Raw genomic sequence first — 18965 nt, 5'->3', positions numbered from 1 at the left:
CAAATCTCATTCCCCTCATCTTAACGACTGCAGTGACTCATATACACTACATGGCCAAGAGTATGTGGACACCTAGTTGGCTTTTCCAACCCCAAAGGTGTTGGATGGGTTTGAAGTCAGGGCTCTGTGCAGGCCAGTCAGGTTCTTCCACACTGTTCTCGACAAAACCATTTCTATATGGACCTCATTGTGTGCTCGGGGGTATTGTCATGCTGAAACAGGAAAGGGCCTTCCGAAAACTGTTGGGAAGCACAGAATCATCTAGAATGTCATTGTTTGCTGTGCAATTAAAATTAGCCTTCACTGGAACTAAGGAGGCTAGTCCAAACCCCAGCCCAAGACCAAGAGGTGTCCAGATAGTTTTTGGTCATGCAGTGTATGTCAAAGTGAACTTCTTAAGACCCTGTGTGACAAATACTATGTAAAACAAAGCAGCAGCCAGTGATAATCATATTAATTAATATGAATTCTCGTTATTCATTCTCATTAACATTTTGCGGTGATTATTTTGGAGGCTTCGCAGGTTTTTTTTTACATTTGAGTTTTTTAGACATTTAAAGTTTGTGAACAAACTTGATTCTCTGCCTGGAAAAAGATGTTCAGACATGAATAGCAAATCACTGGAAAAAAATAAAAATAAATAAATAAAATGACAAAGAGCCTTTAACACACAATTATACTGTAGTTTCTTGTTGACAGTGATTGCAGCAGGGACTGTGAAAACTGTTAGATTGAAAATAGTTTAGGCCAACTGTTCCTTTTCACACTAGTTTCTTTTTTGCCCCAGCTGTCTGGAACTGTTGGGTGTTCTTAGCTGTTTATAAAAATTTGGCAAAGGGTGATTTGGCTTCCTCACAAATCTTGATTGCAGTTGGATGGCTTCATGCAGGATTGCATATTGCGGGTATTTTTTCATCACTGACCTCTCTGTTTGCATGCTGTGCTGTGTTTATTATACAATTATTAATTTACTTGCTTGGAACATATTTAATTTCCATCTGTTGCATTTCAGTATATTGCTGCTTTTTTTCTTAGTTTAAAAAAAGGCATAATTTAATATTGGGACTGTCCCCAGTTTGACGCAGCGTTTCCGTAAGAGTTTTCACGCGGTGCTGTGGCGCATTATACGGGCTTGCATTCCTCAAAGCCCAACTGCCGTGATTGGCAGGGCCTGTAGCTCCCAAGAGTATTAGTTCAAACTTCAGAAGCGGAAAATGAAGATGGATATCATTGATATTTTTCATACATGCCCCATTTCATTGCCTTTCCCGGAGGATCTCAGAGGCTTTACACCTAATTTGTAAAAATTAGCGTCCTCCAGCACTAATAAACACCGGTTATCCATGGGATCCCCTTGCGCTCTATGGTTCTCAGTGTAGTGCAGTGCAGAACATCTGGGAAAAGAATAAAGACAATGAATGTTGTCTGGGCAGAGGGCGTGGCTAGACATATACTATCAGATGGAACCTGGTGAAGACAATAGTTCAATTTAAATGTTAGATTAATTAAGTAAATACTACTTATCCATAAGATCTGATCCCTTAGCCAGTGCTATTTGGAAAAATTCTGACAGTGTTAGATGAGCATAATTAACATACATATCGTGCGTTGGTGCAGAACAGCAGTGTTTATGTGTTTTCGTCTCATATATAAGATTTATTGACCACTTAGGCCTGTGCAAGGCCAAAGACTCTTAAAGCAGTCATGCGTTAAAAAAAATTATCATTGGGCCACAGCTGACTGGTGATGCATGCATGTGCTAATATAGTGCAACCCAATTGTAAGTACAGCATCCATCCTGGATGATTTTATTCATAAATGTGGTACTTTCATAGAAGCACAATGAAGTAAAAAGAAAAATGGAACAAGTGAATTAGTGTAAAGAAAATGTGTCAACAAAATGTGTTAATCACATAGCAATAACATATCAGATAATATATGTGATTATGTAGTATTTAAGAAAATTAAGTAGTAATATTACTGCATAGTGAAGAAAACTATTTTTTTTAGAAATGAGGCTATCCCATTTTTTAGGAATGAGAAGTTAGCACACAAACCAAAATTCAATGCGGCACTGAATTTGTAGGCTAAACATCTCAGCCACATGGTAGCACAATTAAATTGAAACTTCGATAAATATTGAAATTATCATCTTATTTTGACCTCAGTTGTTTTGGGGAATGAAAATTATGTTTCTGGAATGGCAGATTATTTTTAAACTTTTTGTGTTTAGGTAGCAATAGACATAGAAACCTTACTCAGATTACAACAGAGGATATTATGTCTCAATCTCTAAGAACAGGGCATGGGGATTCAAGTCCATTTGTCCAAAGCCCTATGAAAAATGTTGGTCGTGACCAGCATTCCATCACAGTCGAGACAGTAGGGCCACAACTGGGCCGCTGATATAATAAATAAAGTCAGCAAGATGGGCTTGACTAATGGTGGACTGGCTGCAGTGGAGACTTCTGGGGCAGAGTGATGTACTATGCATATCAAAGACGAGTGATTTGAGGTAGGAACTGTGCGCATCTGTCCAGAGTTGCCATGATGTCATAGATGTCAAGAAATACATCTCCACGGAGCTGGGAAAGGAAGAGTCACTTTCAAACCACTGCTGTGGTTCCCGGCAGGAGGCATACTTTTCCATGTGTGGACCAAGGAAGTGGAGGAGAGAGAAGGGCCTCAGCATGTGCATGTGCTGGGCGAGCCCCGCCCCCCTCCCTCACTTGGCCCAGGCATCTAATCCAGATCATGTGACGGGCTGTGATTGGCATTCGCAAGCTGACGCCGCTGACAGATGGTAATCTGCTATGCTTGCTCTGAACCTAGCCCGCGTGAGGTGGGGGGTGGGGGGCAGGCGCTTGGCAACAGGAGTGTCACGCAGCATCGAGAACACACCAAAAAGGGCCTTGTAAATCCTGCCCATTTACTATACTCTGAAAGGCCCAAACCTTCACAGCCTCATCTGAGTTCCTTCAATTTAACGAGTTGCTCTCTGAGAAATGATTAAAAACCTGCTTAATAACTGCCACCATCAATATAACCTGGTGTGGATTCAATCAACATTTCTCCTTTAATTCATTCATAATAAAATGCAAGTGTTAATTTCTTAAATTACAAATACAGTTTCTTGAGTTCGGCAAGCAGACAAAAATGACGAACGTTATTGTGAAGCGCCACATTACATTTATAAGTTAAGAACAGACAACGATTGAATTTAGACAGGTGTCTACTTAGAGGTTGAAATCGCCTTTTCAAATTTTTTTTTGGCCAGAAGGAGTAGACAGGGGCCTGAATGATTTAGGTGTGAGAAATTTGCCCACATGCAAAGAACATAAGTGAACAGGGGCGTCACAGTGCGGGGAGGGGTGTGGGGAGGCCTGGACTAGTTTGCTTTGGTCTACAATTTTAAAGGGGCCCACAGAGACTGTTCATGCACGGGGCCCAGAATTTTGTGCTACACCCCTGGGCATGAATAAGTATGGAGAAATGTTGGTGCTCAACACTTATTTTGGCCATTGGCCTGACTCACATTAATAGTGCCGCAGCTGTTTTTACAAATGAAGTGCTTCACTTCGTCGTTCTGTACGTGAGTTCCCCGTCGCCCAAGGGAGGGCCACGGCACTTCAGAAATCAGTTTGACAGATGCTGTCAGCAAGCTACAGGTATGGTAACTGTACCACCTTTCTTGATGCTTGTCATCACCCCTGAACGAGCACACTCCAGTTTGCATGTAATTCTGAGATCATGGTTGATAAAAAAACAAGGCTCTAGCCAGTATTAGAGCTGGACTTCTCTGCGGTGGCTTGTGTCTCAATTCCAAGACGTGAATCGCAGATTGCTTGAGATTGAACATAAATGGCAGCTGGACTTTTTGGATTTTGGATTGCAGGAATCAAATCAAATCAAATCCAATCTTTTGAGATAGATGCTGTGGTCATCCTCAGGCAGCCCTGTCTGAGAGTTGAATCATTTTTCACCAGAAAAAAAATATTGAGTTTGAGCTTTGAAAACAGCAACTTAACGAAGCAGCTGTTGCGGAGTTTAATTTGGCTCCACAAGCTGTTCCATTCAGGATCACTGGGCAGAAACGTTATATATGCAAGGCACAGTATGAGGTGCCTTTGATACACTATCATTAAAATCTCCAAAACCAATGCCACTGTTTGTGCGCCTGGGCATTTGAATATTGTTATTTCTCCTTTTTTTCACACAGCTCATCACTCATTAGTTCTGCAGAGGTTTGCCCTTATTGTGTTAAAAATTAATTGTCAACAGTTTCTTTTCAGTTTAGTCATTTAGCACAAGCGTTCAGCCAAAATGGCGTACAAAAGTGCACTTTACACAGTAATGCCAGTATCAGTTGACAAATGTGGTGAAATATTCTCAGGAATGTAATGGAAAATATGAAAATCTAAAATTCAGTCAGTGTGCTACTATATGTGTGAATAACCAGTTGCTTTGCAAAGATGACTGCACATCATATTGGTTCAGGTTTTGTCTTCTTGGTAGTTGTAGGTGTGACACAGGTTATATTGCCCTATATTATAATCTGTAAGTAGCCCTGCATGATGACATCTCTACAATAAGTAAATGCATACGTCCAGGCAGACGTAAAGAGAGCTACTATTACCACCACCATCACCACCACCACCACTACTACTACTGCTACTACTACTACTATTAAGCACAAAATATAATAATAATAATAATAATAATAATAATAATAATAATGGTTATTATTATTATTATTATTATTATCATCATCATAACTTTACAAGAATGTCCCAAGTTTTAAGGGCACAGAATTGCAATGGGGCTCACTTCTTGCTTGGTCAAAGCTACTCTCAATGTGCATAATAAACCCTCATGCATTACGCAACACAAGGTCAACCAGGCCATCGAGGTGCTGAGTAAGAACATCAGGGGCCGGTGGGGAAAGAGGAACTGTGTCAGATAAGAAGGGGAGCCATCCTTTTAGCGCTGCACACACTCATCACAGGGAGATTCGGGATTTTAATTTTACGTGGTTTAATAAAACTGTTTTTATTGCCTCTAATAAATTGTGCGTTTCTCTCATTTTGCCATGGAGAAGGCAATCGAGCCTCAAGGCCCCATCTGCGACTAGTGTCGCCTCGAGTCTAAACCCGTGATGCTGATGCCCACTGCTCAGCTCCTGTAACGGTGGGAGTGGGGGGGGGGGGGGGGGGGGGATTTGACGATAAATAACGGCGTCTCTCAGCTGTCCTGGATGCCGTTTGGTACTGATCAGCAGCTGGGCAACATGATCTCGCCCTCTTTGCACCTTATGATTACTTGGCAGTTTGATGTGACCTGCTTGATTTGTTGAAAAGTAGTCGTAGTCCCATTTTTGCTAAGATGGATTGGCTTTTCCTGGTGGTCGTGTCTGCTCCTCATTAGTCTTCACTTGACAGGTCAATTCTCAGCAGCAGGGGACCCTAAACAATGAAATCTTAATGTGAGAGATTTTTTATTAATTCGTTATTTTTATGTGCAATTATGTATTTTTATATTGGAGGCAAAATTAACTTGCTCATGCACAGTATTCATCCCATTGCATTCATTTCAGTCTGTCTGTCTGGCTGTATGACTATATCCCATTCATTGCGTTACCATTCAAACTAATAGTACATGCATTTAAGGAATAGGCAAAAAGTTGTGTTGTTTTCCTGACATATAAAAAGTCATCGGTTCCTGACTTCAAGTCACTGCCCTATCACACATTTGTACATCTTATATTTCACAGCTTCCAGGGTGACTTGACAACTGCACACTGCCACACACATTTCAGGATTCTATTTCTAAATTATGCCAGAAACTTGTTACTTTTGCTAACTCCAGCACTCATTTTCTTATCAATGGTTTGAATGTGTGAACTTCTATTTCCATGACATAGCAGATCAGCATATTTTCTGTCTCGCGCTTTTATAATAGACTTTATATAATGATTCTAAGCATGGTTACGGTGTCCATGGCCCTCATGCTCAGCAGTAAAGGGGCTCAGCCCATAGCCAATGCTCCTGCGTGTTCACAGGCAGGTTGTCGAAACCTGGTTGTAGCCTGTGTTTCCAGACAGGTTTGTGCTTTTAAAGGTTTGCTTACTCCAAGCGATAATAACATTCCCCTGCTGAACTACAGTGAAATAATAAATGTCCACAGCAAAGTGCACAAAGCCCACAAGGATCTGGTTGTGAAAGTCTTACAAAACAAAGCGCCAACTGTGCTGCTATTTTAAATATGCTATATGGTGCCCTCAGGTGGCAGTTGTATTATTGTTTACTGAGACAAGTTGGAAATTCTTTCAGCTCCACCTAGTGGGCTGAAATCAGTCTTCAACTTCCAGTTATTTTTAAACCATTTATTTTGTATAATCAAGGGTATGACGCTTATTTTAAAGCTCTTGTTGCAGCCTTACCAATTAGCAAATGGATGAAGTAATGCAGTGAGTTGTATGTACAGAAAATGCTTGCTCATGTGATATAACAGAGAACTACACTGGAAGTGGATTCCCGGCTGTTGTTTTGCCACACAAAAGGGCATCCTTACACCAACGAATATTTGTCAGAGTCTGTGGTTGCTATTGTCAATTAAAGTGCATTATGGAAGTGAAGTTCCACGACCTTTCCCTTACCAATGTATTGACTGGTACACCGCAGGGCTGTAAATCTTAGCACAGTTAGGGGGCTGATACTCTGCTTGCTTAGAGTGTCTGCGCTGTTCTCACATATCATAAGCCTGATGTTGGCCTTATGTAGAGCTTAAGTGTCAAAATGCACAGTTTCCCTTCACTTAAATTGCACTGGGTGATCATTTATTTTATGGTCTGTGACTATATGAGTGTGATCACTTGTGCTTTAAAACTGTGAAAAGAACTGCCCACTGTTCTGAGTCATGGCTGATTGCATGTGTTAAATGCTGTTATGAGGCATCACTCTTATTTCAATGTCTTTCTTCCTTTTAAAAACTGTGGTTTGTGGTGAATTATCAATGGAAAAGAGCAGTTTCTCAAATTCCGTGTTTTGTAACTACCTTAAGAAAGACTTACCAAAGAGTTTCTTGCTGACACTGTATTTTTGTAGTATGTAGCTGCATGTACTTGTTGCAGACATTTTGCATATTCTCCAATTCTGAGTTCATTTCAAGCCTGTGACCATGGCAATGTTTATTTATACATATATTATTGCTACAGAGTAAATAGCACATGGTTAATTCAGCTCTATCAGAGTACATATGTGTCAAAAATGGACCATACATACCCTGTAAGAGTTGATTTAACACAAAACGTTTTACTGTGTATACACAGTACAGAAATGATTGTTTTCACTAAAGGATTTCAGCAAATAAGCTATGTTCTACCATGATATTCATGCTGAGAAAGAGGGGAAAAAAAGACGTCTTGAAGCATTTTTTCTTCATAAACATTAAAACATCCGGACACATACTGAAAATCACATTGCATGAAAGAGGTTCACTTCAATGGCACAGTGGCCTAAAGTACAGCATAAATCTCATGAAAAAAGGTTAGAATTTCAGTGAAATGTCCTGAGTGATTTAAGCGTGCCTTGTAATGGTAACTCTGATGCAGAAATGAAACATCCCATCCTGGATTTCCACGGCGACCAGCAGAGCCGCCGAGCTCGTGTTCGCTAAGTCGTGGTGCCGTCTCATCATGTCAGCGGTGCGTGGGGCTACTCACGGCAAGTTCAACTTTAAATGGTTTACGGCTTGGTGGTAGAAGCGCACGGATCTAAAAGGGGAGAGACGTCGGATGTGGGCGGGGTTTATTTCCCCCCTCTCTCGCTCAGGTTCTCCCCCTACCCCCCCTGCCCTGCCGCGAAGCCAACAGATGGGACTGCTGTAAATCTGTCATACCGCCACCTCGCAGGGAATCGAATGCCTGTGTGCTTAGGTAGAGGAGGACTTGTTTATGGCTAGCGGTAGCAGAGCTGGACTGCTCAAGCTTCAAATGTCAGGGTGGTTTGTCAATAATAACCACCTGGCAAAGGCCCAATGTCAAGCCAAAGTAGGCTTGCTAGTCCTTCGCGCTTTTAATGACGGTTCTAGCTTTAGGGCTTTTAGCTACTGGAATAGAGGGGAAAATCGATGAAGCAATCAAATGCCTCTCCTGTTGCATGTGTGCAAGTCATGACCCAAGAACTGGCAGGTTTCCCATCCCTGTCGGAATTTAACATGGAGATGTACTGTATTGTCACCAAGTTTGTTTACATTACATGTCAATTACTTTCATTTTGTCACACCGAGACATATGAGTGTCAGTTTCATATTGAATAAGCTTGTCTTTACAAGTAGATATTCGTTTCCTCAGACTCATTAGCCAGAGCTCTAGGGCCAATTTCAAAGGAAGTGCTTACACGGTTGCTTATATTACACACTTTCAGTCACAGCAACCAAGTACTATGCTGCTGCTATTTGGGGGCATATACTGTTGATCAAAGCAAATGCAATGTAATGCTAAACAGAGTAATAGGCTGTGTTTTTGGTTTGCAAAGACCTGTCTCAGATCTAGAAATGAGTGGCATCATGAGCTGGGAAACATCGGGGGCCTGGCAGAAAGGATAAATAACTCAGCTGTGGAATTAGTTAGTTCTGATGCCAGACAACAGATTTACCATAGAGATATTCAGTTGGGAGCTTATCCATTATTACCTATCAGATGAAAAAGAATATATATCTTTGTTGCTGCTGCTGATGCTGCTGCTGCTGCTGCTGCTGATGATGATGATGATGCTCATCCATCCATCTATTATCTATACCTGCTTATCCACGGCAGGGTTGTGGGGGGTGCTGAAGCCTATCCCAGCGTGCATTCAGCAAGAGGCAGGAATACACCTGGCACAGGCTTCTAATCTATTGCAGGACACACGCACACCATTTACTCACCATTCACACACACACACACACACACACACACACACACACACAACTATGGGTAATTTAGAGTCTCCAATTAGCCTCCCTGCATGTCTTTAGACTATGGAAGGAAACCAAAGGACCCAGAGGAAACCCATGCAGGCACTGGGAGAACATGCAAACTCCACACAGTAAGGACCAGGCTGGAATGACAATTATTATTATTATTATTATTATTATTATTATTATTATTAATAATAATAGTAATAATAATAATTTAAATAATAATAATAATAATAATATTATAGTAGGAGTGGTGGTAGTAGCAGTAGCAGTTGCACAGCAGTAACAGCAGCAGCAGTAGCAGTAGTAGTGCAGTAGCAGCAGTAGAAGTAATTTGTAGCTGTAATTGTAGTAGCTTTTATTTTATTATTTTATTATTTATTATATTTAATCTTTTTTTAATGACAGGCAATGGAGGCAGACAAAAGGCAAGCAATAGTCAGATAACAATGACAAAACAAGCAACATGCAAGTACAAAATGCAGCAGCAAAAGCACAAAACTAATGACAGCGTAACATACATCATGCATGGCAAGATTAGCAGCAACAGATATTTGGCATTAAAAGACTATAATGATCAGTATGAATAAAAAAAACAGCATGTTTCTGAGACAGAGCCAATATGGAAGTCCCTGAAGGCAGGGAGAGGGATAAAACTGGCATTCCAGTCCCTAGCAACTGAGAAACTCCAGGATATGTGACTCCATGAAGACTCCAATGAATTAAGTGTCATTAGTTTTGTTTGATTAAATGGTTGGTTGGTTGGTTGGCTGATTGATTAATTGATTGATTGATTGATTGATTGATTGATTGATTAATGCGTTTAACTTTGGTGCCCAGCCCATTAAGGCTTATCCAACAATGATACAGCAATACATGCACACATACTGTTATATTGTATTTCAACAGTTTTAGACATATTATTCCATATTATTCTTAGTGAAAACAACCATAACAACAACAGCAACAACAACAACAACAAATAATAATAATAATAATAATAATAATAATAATAATAATAATAATAATAATAATAATATCCTTACAAATTCACATGAATTATTTGCAGTCATCAGCATTGCAACGTCGCCAAAGTCCATCATAACCTGGCATGACATAAAAGAGGTTGTTACATTTGTAGAATGCAAAGAAAGGTCATAACATCATTCCAATGACTGCGGTTAAGTTAAATGTTTATTCACGGCTACGCGGATTAGTTCTGTATGTGGACACCAGTGCTAAAAAATTGTCTCATATCATGGTTATGTCATTTGGCCTAAAATTGAAATATTACAAAATAGTGCCATCTGGTGACTCAGGGGCGTAATACGTGCATTTTGAAATATTCATTTATTTATTTATATATGTATTCATTCATTCATTCATTTAACTACATAGGTTTATTTTTATAATAAATATTTTCTTTCCAGATCTACACCCATGCCTATGCAACGTAAGTAAATTAACATGTTACATATTTTACCCTTTGCAGTCTACACAAATATACTGTACAACAATTATCACCGTAGATGCAATTAATTGTCCATTTTCGTCATATTTTTGGACGTGTAGGTAGTGCACTGCTGAAACGTTAGTGCTCAGATTCTTCCAGAGCATGTCTATTCCCGTAGTCCATTTGATTTAGTTTCATTTGACAAATAACCTACGTAAGGCCTTACTGTAGATTTGCATGCCTTTACCTATCGTTTTCTTTAAAAAGTGTTCAAAAAAATGAATAAATAAAAATTGAAAACCCAAATATTGCGCACACAAATATTACGCTTGAAATAATAACAGGAGCTATGTGTTTTGACACCTACCTAATCCATCCTGACCATGTTGGGGTAGTGTTGGTCACGCTTGAGCATCAGCGCAAAACTGTTCGGCACTTTGATTTGTACAGTAACGGGGACAGGGCGCGTGGTTGCCATGCAGTAGAACGAATAACCAAGTGGCTGTGGGAGTTTTGTGAAGTTGGGAATGCGCTTTTCTTAGAGGGGAGGTTTGGTAACTGCTCGAGGAATACATCAGTAGCCTATTATAGAACATACTAAATGCACCAGATAGCTAAGCTTCCGAAAAAAAAACGAAAAGACTAAAGGTAAGGTGTTATGGCAAGGTGGAACTAACCCATATCAAAAATATGTTTTTATTCAGACGCTGTTATGCGTGTACAGCAATCAAATGACGAATCGAGAACGAATTATAGCCTATACTGTTGACCAGGCTATTCCAAACCAGAATGGACTTTATAGTAACATTTAATCTGTCACCAAAAACATTGATAATTTCGCATTTACAACGTTTCTGAAGACGAATACTTACATGTAATTAAATATGTTTCCAGTGACAGAACAGGTGTCTTATTTTCACCAAATGTACAGCCAGAATTCAGCTCATTGACTGAATTTTATGCAATTCCTTACGTGACCAGTAACGTAGCTGTTTGTTGTTAAGTATGATGAAAAGTGTTTTGTTCATAAATAAGTAGGGTTCTGCATAATTCTTGCAGACACTTTTACACAGCCAGTTCAAGTGGAAATATTAAGTTATCTATTTAAGTATATTCAATGAATACTCTATGATTCTTTAAAAGACAACAGTAAACCACTTACTCATTTTTCAAGTGCAAAACCAAAACGAACAGTTTATTATTCAAATCGGAAAAAACTCGGGTTTATATACAAAGTTAATTATTATTATTATTATTATTATTATTATTATTATTATTGTTATTGTTATAGTGATTGTTGTTGCTGTTGTTATAAAGTCTTCTTTTCCTCTCATTCTTATTCTTTATAACCTTATAGAGATATAATTTGTATAATTTATTATCAGTTCTCTCAGTCACAGTTGAGTAATAATACAATATTTAGCAAGTGTAGCTGAGTATTATTATTGTTATACGTGTGTTACGAGATTATCAGATATATTTATGTTTAAATAATTAGTGCTTTACTTAAACTCATTGAAAATATGATTATGTTGTTGAATGGGTCACCAAATATTTGTAAATCCAAAACTAACAAAGGTTTCTTACTGTACCTAGTTCTATGAAATCGCAATGAGTTTTAATTTAAAAAATAACTAGAAATCATTTTGTATTCAAATGAATGCCATTCTATAACAACTCATAGATGACAAAACTTTGAAACATATCACTATAATAATATATTTACATGTGCCATTGGTCTGGATTCAATCCACATGTATAACTCAAAAGTAAATGCAATAATACACAATTTACAAGGCTCAGTCTGGTGAGCTCCATAAGAAGTGGAAATAAACAAATAATACATAAATTAATAAATAAATGTCTTCAATTGTGAGTCAAACTAAGGATAGGTCTGTGCCTATCAGGTAGCACAGTGGATCAACCAGGGCAATTAAAAGAAATAACAAACTTGTACTTGCATATTTGTTTGACATTTATTGCAACACAACTTCACTTAACTGAAAATAAATTGCATCCTGCTGTGTTACTGATGTCACCAAGTCACCAATCGCAATAGATGATTTCAGTACTTCAGAATATTTTATGTGCATATATAAATTATTATATATGCACATAAAATATTCTGAATATTTCATTGCTTGCCTTGTCAAAAATGTGTGTGCGTGTGTGTATGTGCATGTGTGTGTAAAACATTCAATATTAATTGAATGTTTTACACACACACGCACATGCACACACACACACCCACACACACGCACACACACACACACACACACACACACACACATTTTTGACAAGGCAAGCAATGAAATTTTACACAAGCCCTTTGTCCGGTTAGCGTGCGGTGTAGGGTTAGCAGTCCGTCGTCTGTGTGCTCGGACTTAGCACTTGTGGCATTTCGTCACTCCTGTCCCGTCTGCTGGGAAGCGAAGGCGGGCGCAGATCCCTGGCCGCAGCGGGACCAGACAGAGGGGCTATGAGAGGGCTGAGGGGAGAGGTACATATTCACGCACAGAAAAGCTCGTCCGCACTGGATCCCCCCCTCAGGTGGGTGTTGTTTTGTGTTCATACTTCCGAAATATGAATGAGGAGCAGATTGGATCGGTGAGACTGTTTGCCTCCAGGACGGGTCCCATGTCGAGCACTGTGGCTCTGCGTCTCGTTTAGCATACATCTGGATGAGCTTCTCCATCTGGCCTGAGCCACTGCCTGCCTCAGCTTTACTTCCGATAATAAAAACTTCTTCAGACCAGTAAGGCATCCTGAAGACCAGAAAACATTTATTTCATCTTCTATGTTGCAGTTAGGTACAAGTGTGAGAAATTGTATCGAGGATGAGAGAAAGATTGCTGTCAGTACTCCACCCTCGAGTAGTCTTTTGTTTGGTGGTAATGGATCAGGAGGTAACAAACCATTCCAATGGTTTCATTTCAGTCTGCTGGTAATTATTGGTGACTTCAATGTTGTAATTAACTTTAGCTTCAAGTTTGGATTTTATTCTTTGGCATGTGCTGCTTTACAGAATGGTTTGTGTTTCTTGTTCTGGTTTATATGTAAACTTCTTTATTGTATGGTGATTTGGTGGAAAAAATGTTGCAACTTGTCCTTGCCCTTAAATTAACTTGTTGAACAGATTCTCAGATGGGTGCCTGTGGCGCTTTGTCTCAAAATTATTTAATTATCAAAAATGATATCTGAACTGAATTTAAAAATAACATTGGATGACATTTCCAGTATAAGATTACATTTTATTCAAGATGTTGTGCACTGTTTGTAGGTAGACCACAGCATTGTTCTTCTAAATATGCAACTACAAAATAATGAAAACAATATTATTTAATGATTACAGGTAGAACTATATAAATTAATCCTAACTCTAAATTTCTTGAGCAATTACAAAACCATGCCAATAAATAATATATCAGGTGAATCACCTTTTATCTTATTCTTCTGTTTTTCTATAATTGGAAGTCAAGCTAATTAAATGTAATCACCGCCATGAAAATCTAGCCAGAGCAAAACACCATTCCATCATAATGCAAGCCATTTACAATTATTTTATGAGTAGGTCAATTTGGTGCTTATATATTCTGTTTTTCACAAACATCAGTGCCCCATATATGCATAAGTGCATAAATATAGTTTTCTTGACTCTCACACATCTATTTCAATTCCATAATTTGTAAAGCAAGTCAGCACTTAATCAGCATCAGTCTTGAAGGGGTAAACAAGCATGCTGTCAAGCATCAGCAGTGTTTTGAATGGTGACGAAAACTTCGAGCTAGACAAAATGCTGGAGCGCAAGTGGCTGGAAGCTCGTTTTGAAAGCGGAAACCTTTGGGGAAGGAAGGCAGGTTTCATGCTAACATGATAGCACAACAGATGACCGGGGTTTTTTTTGTCAGTAGTTGTACTTGCCATTTATAATTTCAGAATCTGCTTAAGTCAACCCAAAATAAACCATTTGGGACATTGAACAAATGCAATGTCCAAACTGACTTCTCTTGATGCGTTGTTAAGCCTTACAGAATATTATCAAATTGATATTTATCAATTTAGTCATAATTTAGCCCTACACATTGCAACCCCTGCTCCCAGAACAGCTCCTCAGGGTTAAAACATTGATAACACATGTTACAGAGCCACATTTTAATACATCTGTTTCAGATTAGTTGATTTACTTCACTATTAACAATGTTCCAATTTCCAAACTAAAATATATGTTACAATTTTTTTTGTAGTTTTTACAAATCACAGTATATTATTTTCTTAAATGTGGTGCTGATTAATAATTATGTCTCATTCTGCGCCACATCATTCATTGATTACCAAGGCATTTTATTTTTTTTCAAACAGACCTAAGGCATATTTTAATTGTAACACTATTATGAGAGAAATAATACTGTTATACACTGTTATGAGAGAAATCAATAAAAAGAAAAGTAAATGTCCAAAATAAGGCACTGTGGAAGCCAAGCTATTTTGGTTTAACTTTTGTATAAGTATTGATATGTACTAACTCTTTAGCTTAATTAAGATAAAAATACAAGGTACAAGGCCACCATGCAGATGCTAATGTGCCAACACAAACAAATCCATGGCTTAGCCTAGCATACATGGTGTGTTAATGATTTTTTTATTGGGGTGTTTGAGAAGCTTTGGCTTGACTGGCAGTGCAAAGGCATGCACCTCCGGGCCCATATCATCCTTTTTAGCACATTTAATCTCATGACCTCCCTGATGTAATTGGTAATTCTGGTGAGGAAGTGATAGCTGGACTTTCCAAAGCTAGCAGAATCACAAGAGTCACTTGATTGGCCTTAAGCCCGGCCAACTCCCTCTGAACCCATATTTGTCTTTCAGGGACCGTGTGTCAGTGTGGAATATTTTTAGATATGAGTCATCTCCAGGCTCGGTGTAAACATAATCTTTTTACGAGCATGTTCATTCTGAGGGATTACAGGCGGTGGGGAGTTATTATTATCACTATCATTATGTTTTATGAATTCCTGGGTTCACGGCTGGACTGACATAAAGCACACAGTTCAGCATTGTAAACACCTTGTAGCCCATTTGTGCAGCGGTAGTTTTACTGCACTTCAATGCATACAAGCTCGAAGGTGCAGCAAAGCTGCCTCAGAAGTATTTGAGTTACAGGGTAGTCTCGCGCTGTTCCACATTGCACACATGGTGAGATGGGGAGAAAGTTACTAAGCTGGAATGCCAATTCAAGAATAGCTATTAGAGAGACAACACTGCAAATAATGTTAGTGCCCGTTACAGCAGTTGGAAATGTGGCATTGGTGTTTTTATGAAAGCTAATTTTAATTACTTGTTCATTTTAACTTTAAAAAATACTGGCTTTCCTTTTTTTAAAATCTTTTTTATGTTCCCCATTGCTATCCAAACACTCTTCCTAGTTGCCTTAATTAGTTATATTGTGTATTATTACTATTATATGTGGCAGAACTCAAATAGTTGTTTTACTGCCTACAAGCAGTAAAACAGGACTTTAAAGAATTAAAACATTAGGACAACTGCCGTCTGTCATTTTCAGTAGTAGCCAGAAATGTAGTAAAACAGCTGCTGGTCAGAGCCCTCTTGTGCTAAAGGCCTCATGGGGTTTTTTTCCCTGCATTTTGCAGAACTTATTTCCTGCAATAAGTTCACTCCAAATATCCATCATTCATCACTTTGAGGCCAGAATTTTCTACAGAATAAGCTTACATAAAAATCAAACATTTCTATTTTAATTACATCAGCCTCTGTGAAAAAATAAGTCAACAAAAACATTAGATTCACCATAAATGTTTTTCAAAATATTTATCTTTATTTTACACTAGACTGTCAGTGACCAGATTTTTTTTTTCTCTTTCCCTCTTCATTTACAGATGCATGCATTTTCCAGTGTTACAGGAAGTATTGAAACGGATGCATTATGGAGATTATAGTTTAAATCAGCTGAACAAAAAGACAAAAATGCCACTGCATTACTTATTGTTGGAATAATTCTGAATTCTTGTATCTAAAAATAAATATGTGCATTCAATTACATCAATACTGCAAGAAGGACAATGGACAACATGCTACCCTACCAAATGTTTGTACAAATCCCCTTCAACTCTTTTGACAATAGATTTGATATTTCACCTATGGTCTCCTTGGTATTACACAACCAGTTACATATTAGAAAAAAGCCATCATTTGGTCCCTGCACCTTGCATATGTCATTACCTTGCAGCATGACATCATCAATTCACTGAATGCAAGCACAAATGTCAGTTTTATCATGCATTGCGAAAACAAATGATGGCCAGATTCTTTGTATAATTAGCTTATTATTTTAATTACAAAAGGTTTTGAATTAATACGAATTCCTATTTTGTCCGTTAAACCATATCCAATCATAATTAGTTTAAATCTATGCATAGTACAGTGCATGGAAAATATTTTTTTCACAATATCGGTTACGGAAAGAAAGGCCTTGCTTTTCATGACTTCATAAATCATTTCTTCCTGTGACATGAATATAAAACCTCAATATTACATGTTGACTTTATGAGTCGGGAATGTTCTTGTACAACAACAGCGTAACTTAAGGAACAAGCAGCGGGCGGATTAGAAGGTGATAATCCTGTCTAAAGATTCAATTGCACAGATCCACATTAGTAGAATTCAGCATTCTATGTTAGCAGTAAATACGTAGCCCCATACATTGAATGTCTCATAGAAGATTCTTTGCAGGGCTATGAGTTTAATAATCTAAAAAAGGTTTGCCTGGATTTAGATATCAGTAATCAATAGTGGCGTTGAAATAGAAAATGAAATCATCTGGTTATTCACTTTTTTAACAAGTTTAACAAGCCTGTTGATTTTTAAGGCGCACATTTGTAGAATTCAACATATCATTCTATGTGGCAAAGTTAATTACGACATAGCAGAAAATATGTCATTTACTGTAATGTAAGCAATGCTCCATGATCATAACTAGCAGATTCTTCTAGACTCTATGGTCTATGAGGCACCATTCATTGAATGTCTCATGGAAGGTCCCATCCGTACCCCTCTGAACAATGCCAAACCATGGCCTTCCATGGCTAAAACAACTTTACCTTGGGTCTTTGCCACCACTAATCTAATCGGTTTTGCAGCTTCCTCTGTGTAAAGAAGGGAAAGTGATTAGTTTGAGTGAGTGATATGGAGGGGCTGATTAATAGCATTAATAGCGGAAGACGCTAAATTTAGCCCTCATGTGAGCACATCCATCAGAATCTGGAAGGACAACCCTGTTAACCCCAGGATCATTGCTTGAAAGGGGGAATTAGCGGGAGTGGGGGGGGGGGGGGTTGTGGAGATGGCAGATAGGGGGGTGGGTGTCTATCCAGTCACCACATGGCAAGAAGCTGTTGAGAAGTATGCTGTTGTAAATTAGAGGCACTTTTACAATATGGCTGCTTTTTTTAGCGCCGGTTCGTTGGATCATCCCGAGAAGAAGCCCCTCCCCGTCGGCGGCCAGCCGAGCGGGGGCGGACAGCAGCCCTTGGTCCTGACCCCGGCCGGCCTGCAGCTAGCCCATCTCCAGGCCCAGCTGACCCTCCACCGGCTGAAGCTGGCCCAGACGGCCGCCAGCGGAGGCTCGGCCGCCGCCGCCACCGTCCTGAACCAGGTGCTGTCCAACGTGGCCATGTCCCAGCCCTTCTTCAACCAGCTGAGGGCGCCCGCTTTGATCGGCGCCGCCCACGGCCAGGCCGGCGGCCCCCAGCTGGGCCCCGGGTTCCCCGCTAGTGCGCTGGCCTTTCCCCCGCAGAGCTCCGCCCTGGGGCCTCTGGTCGGAGGGGGGTTCGGCTCCCACAACCCAAACCCTGGCGGGATGAGGCTGAACTGCTACGGAGGCGGTTTGCCTCAGCCGCCGGGCCAGCAGGCCTCAGAGTACGGAAAGAAGGCTGGCGCCCCCTTCCCCTCCGCATGCCAGCGCGGCAGCGAGGGGCCTCGCCCGCCCAGCGCCGCCCCGGCTGACGGAGGGAACCAGGGCGGCTTCCAGAGGGACTTCTTCGGACCGGATGGTCAGGGACAGCCGCCGGCCTTTGCTGGAGAGCAGAAATCGAGCCCATTCCCATCGGGCGGGCACAAAGACCAGCAGTGGCAGGGCTTCTCTCAAGCAGGGCAGCTGGACACCAACGCCAACGCGGGCGCAGGGTGGGCGCCCGGGCGCCAGCCGGCGTTTCACATGAGGCCCGAGCTCTACAACCCCGAGGAGCCCACCCCGGACCCCAAGTTCAGCTCCGGCGCCGGGGCCACCGGCGCCCAGGGGTTCGAGGCATATCAGCTCCAGCCTGGGGAGGACCCTTTCTCTGGATGCCCCGTGCCCTTGCAGCCCCACCAGCTCAACGACTTCCACGCTGTGACCCCCGCACACCTGCCACACCAGTGCACCATCTGTGACAAGAAGGTCTACAACCTCAAGGTGGGTTGGCTTTGTGTTCGCCTGACCTGGGACCTTGGAAATAGGTCTCCTGGCCAGAAATGGAAACCTCTGTAATACAACCCTCAT

At 40.3% G+C, this 18965-nt stretch overlaps 1 protein-coding gene across 5 annotated transcripts in view; it reads left to right on the top strand.

Annotated features, from left to right (window-relative positions):
* Positions 1-18965, top strand: part of rbm20 (RNA binding motif protein 20) — a 50456-nt gene that overhangs the window by 16253 nt on the left and 15238 nt on the right. For 3 of the 5 annotated variants that reach the window (XM_035399667.1, XM_035399648.1, XM_035399638.1), the window contains exon 2: positions 17879-18878. In XM_035399667.1, coding sequence (XP_035255558.1) covers positions 17879-18878 — 1000 coding nt within the window. Of the gene's footprint in view, positions 1-12760; positions 12962-16315; positions 16515-17878; positions 18879-18965 lie in introns of those variants that run through there. The other 2 variants (XM_035399657.1, XM_035399674.1) reach the window with 2 other exon arrangements.

Source organism: Anguilla anguilla, chromosome 2 (assembly GCF_013347855.1).
Source record: "Anguilla anguilla isolate fAngAng1 chromosome 2, fAngAng1.pri, whole genome shotgun sequence".
Taxonomy (NCBI): Eukaryota; Metazoa; Chordata; class Actinopteri; order Anguilliformes; family Anguillidae; genus Anguilla; species Anguilla anguilla.
This window is presented reverse-complemented; position numbering and strand designations above follow the sequence as displayed.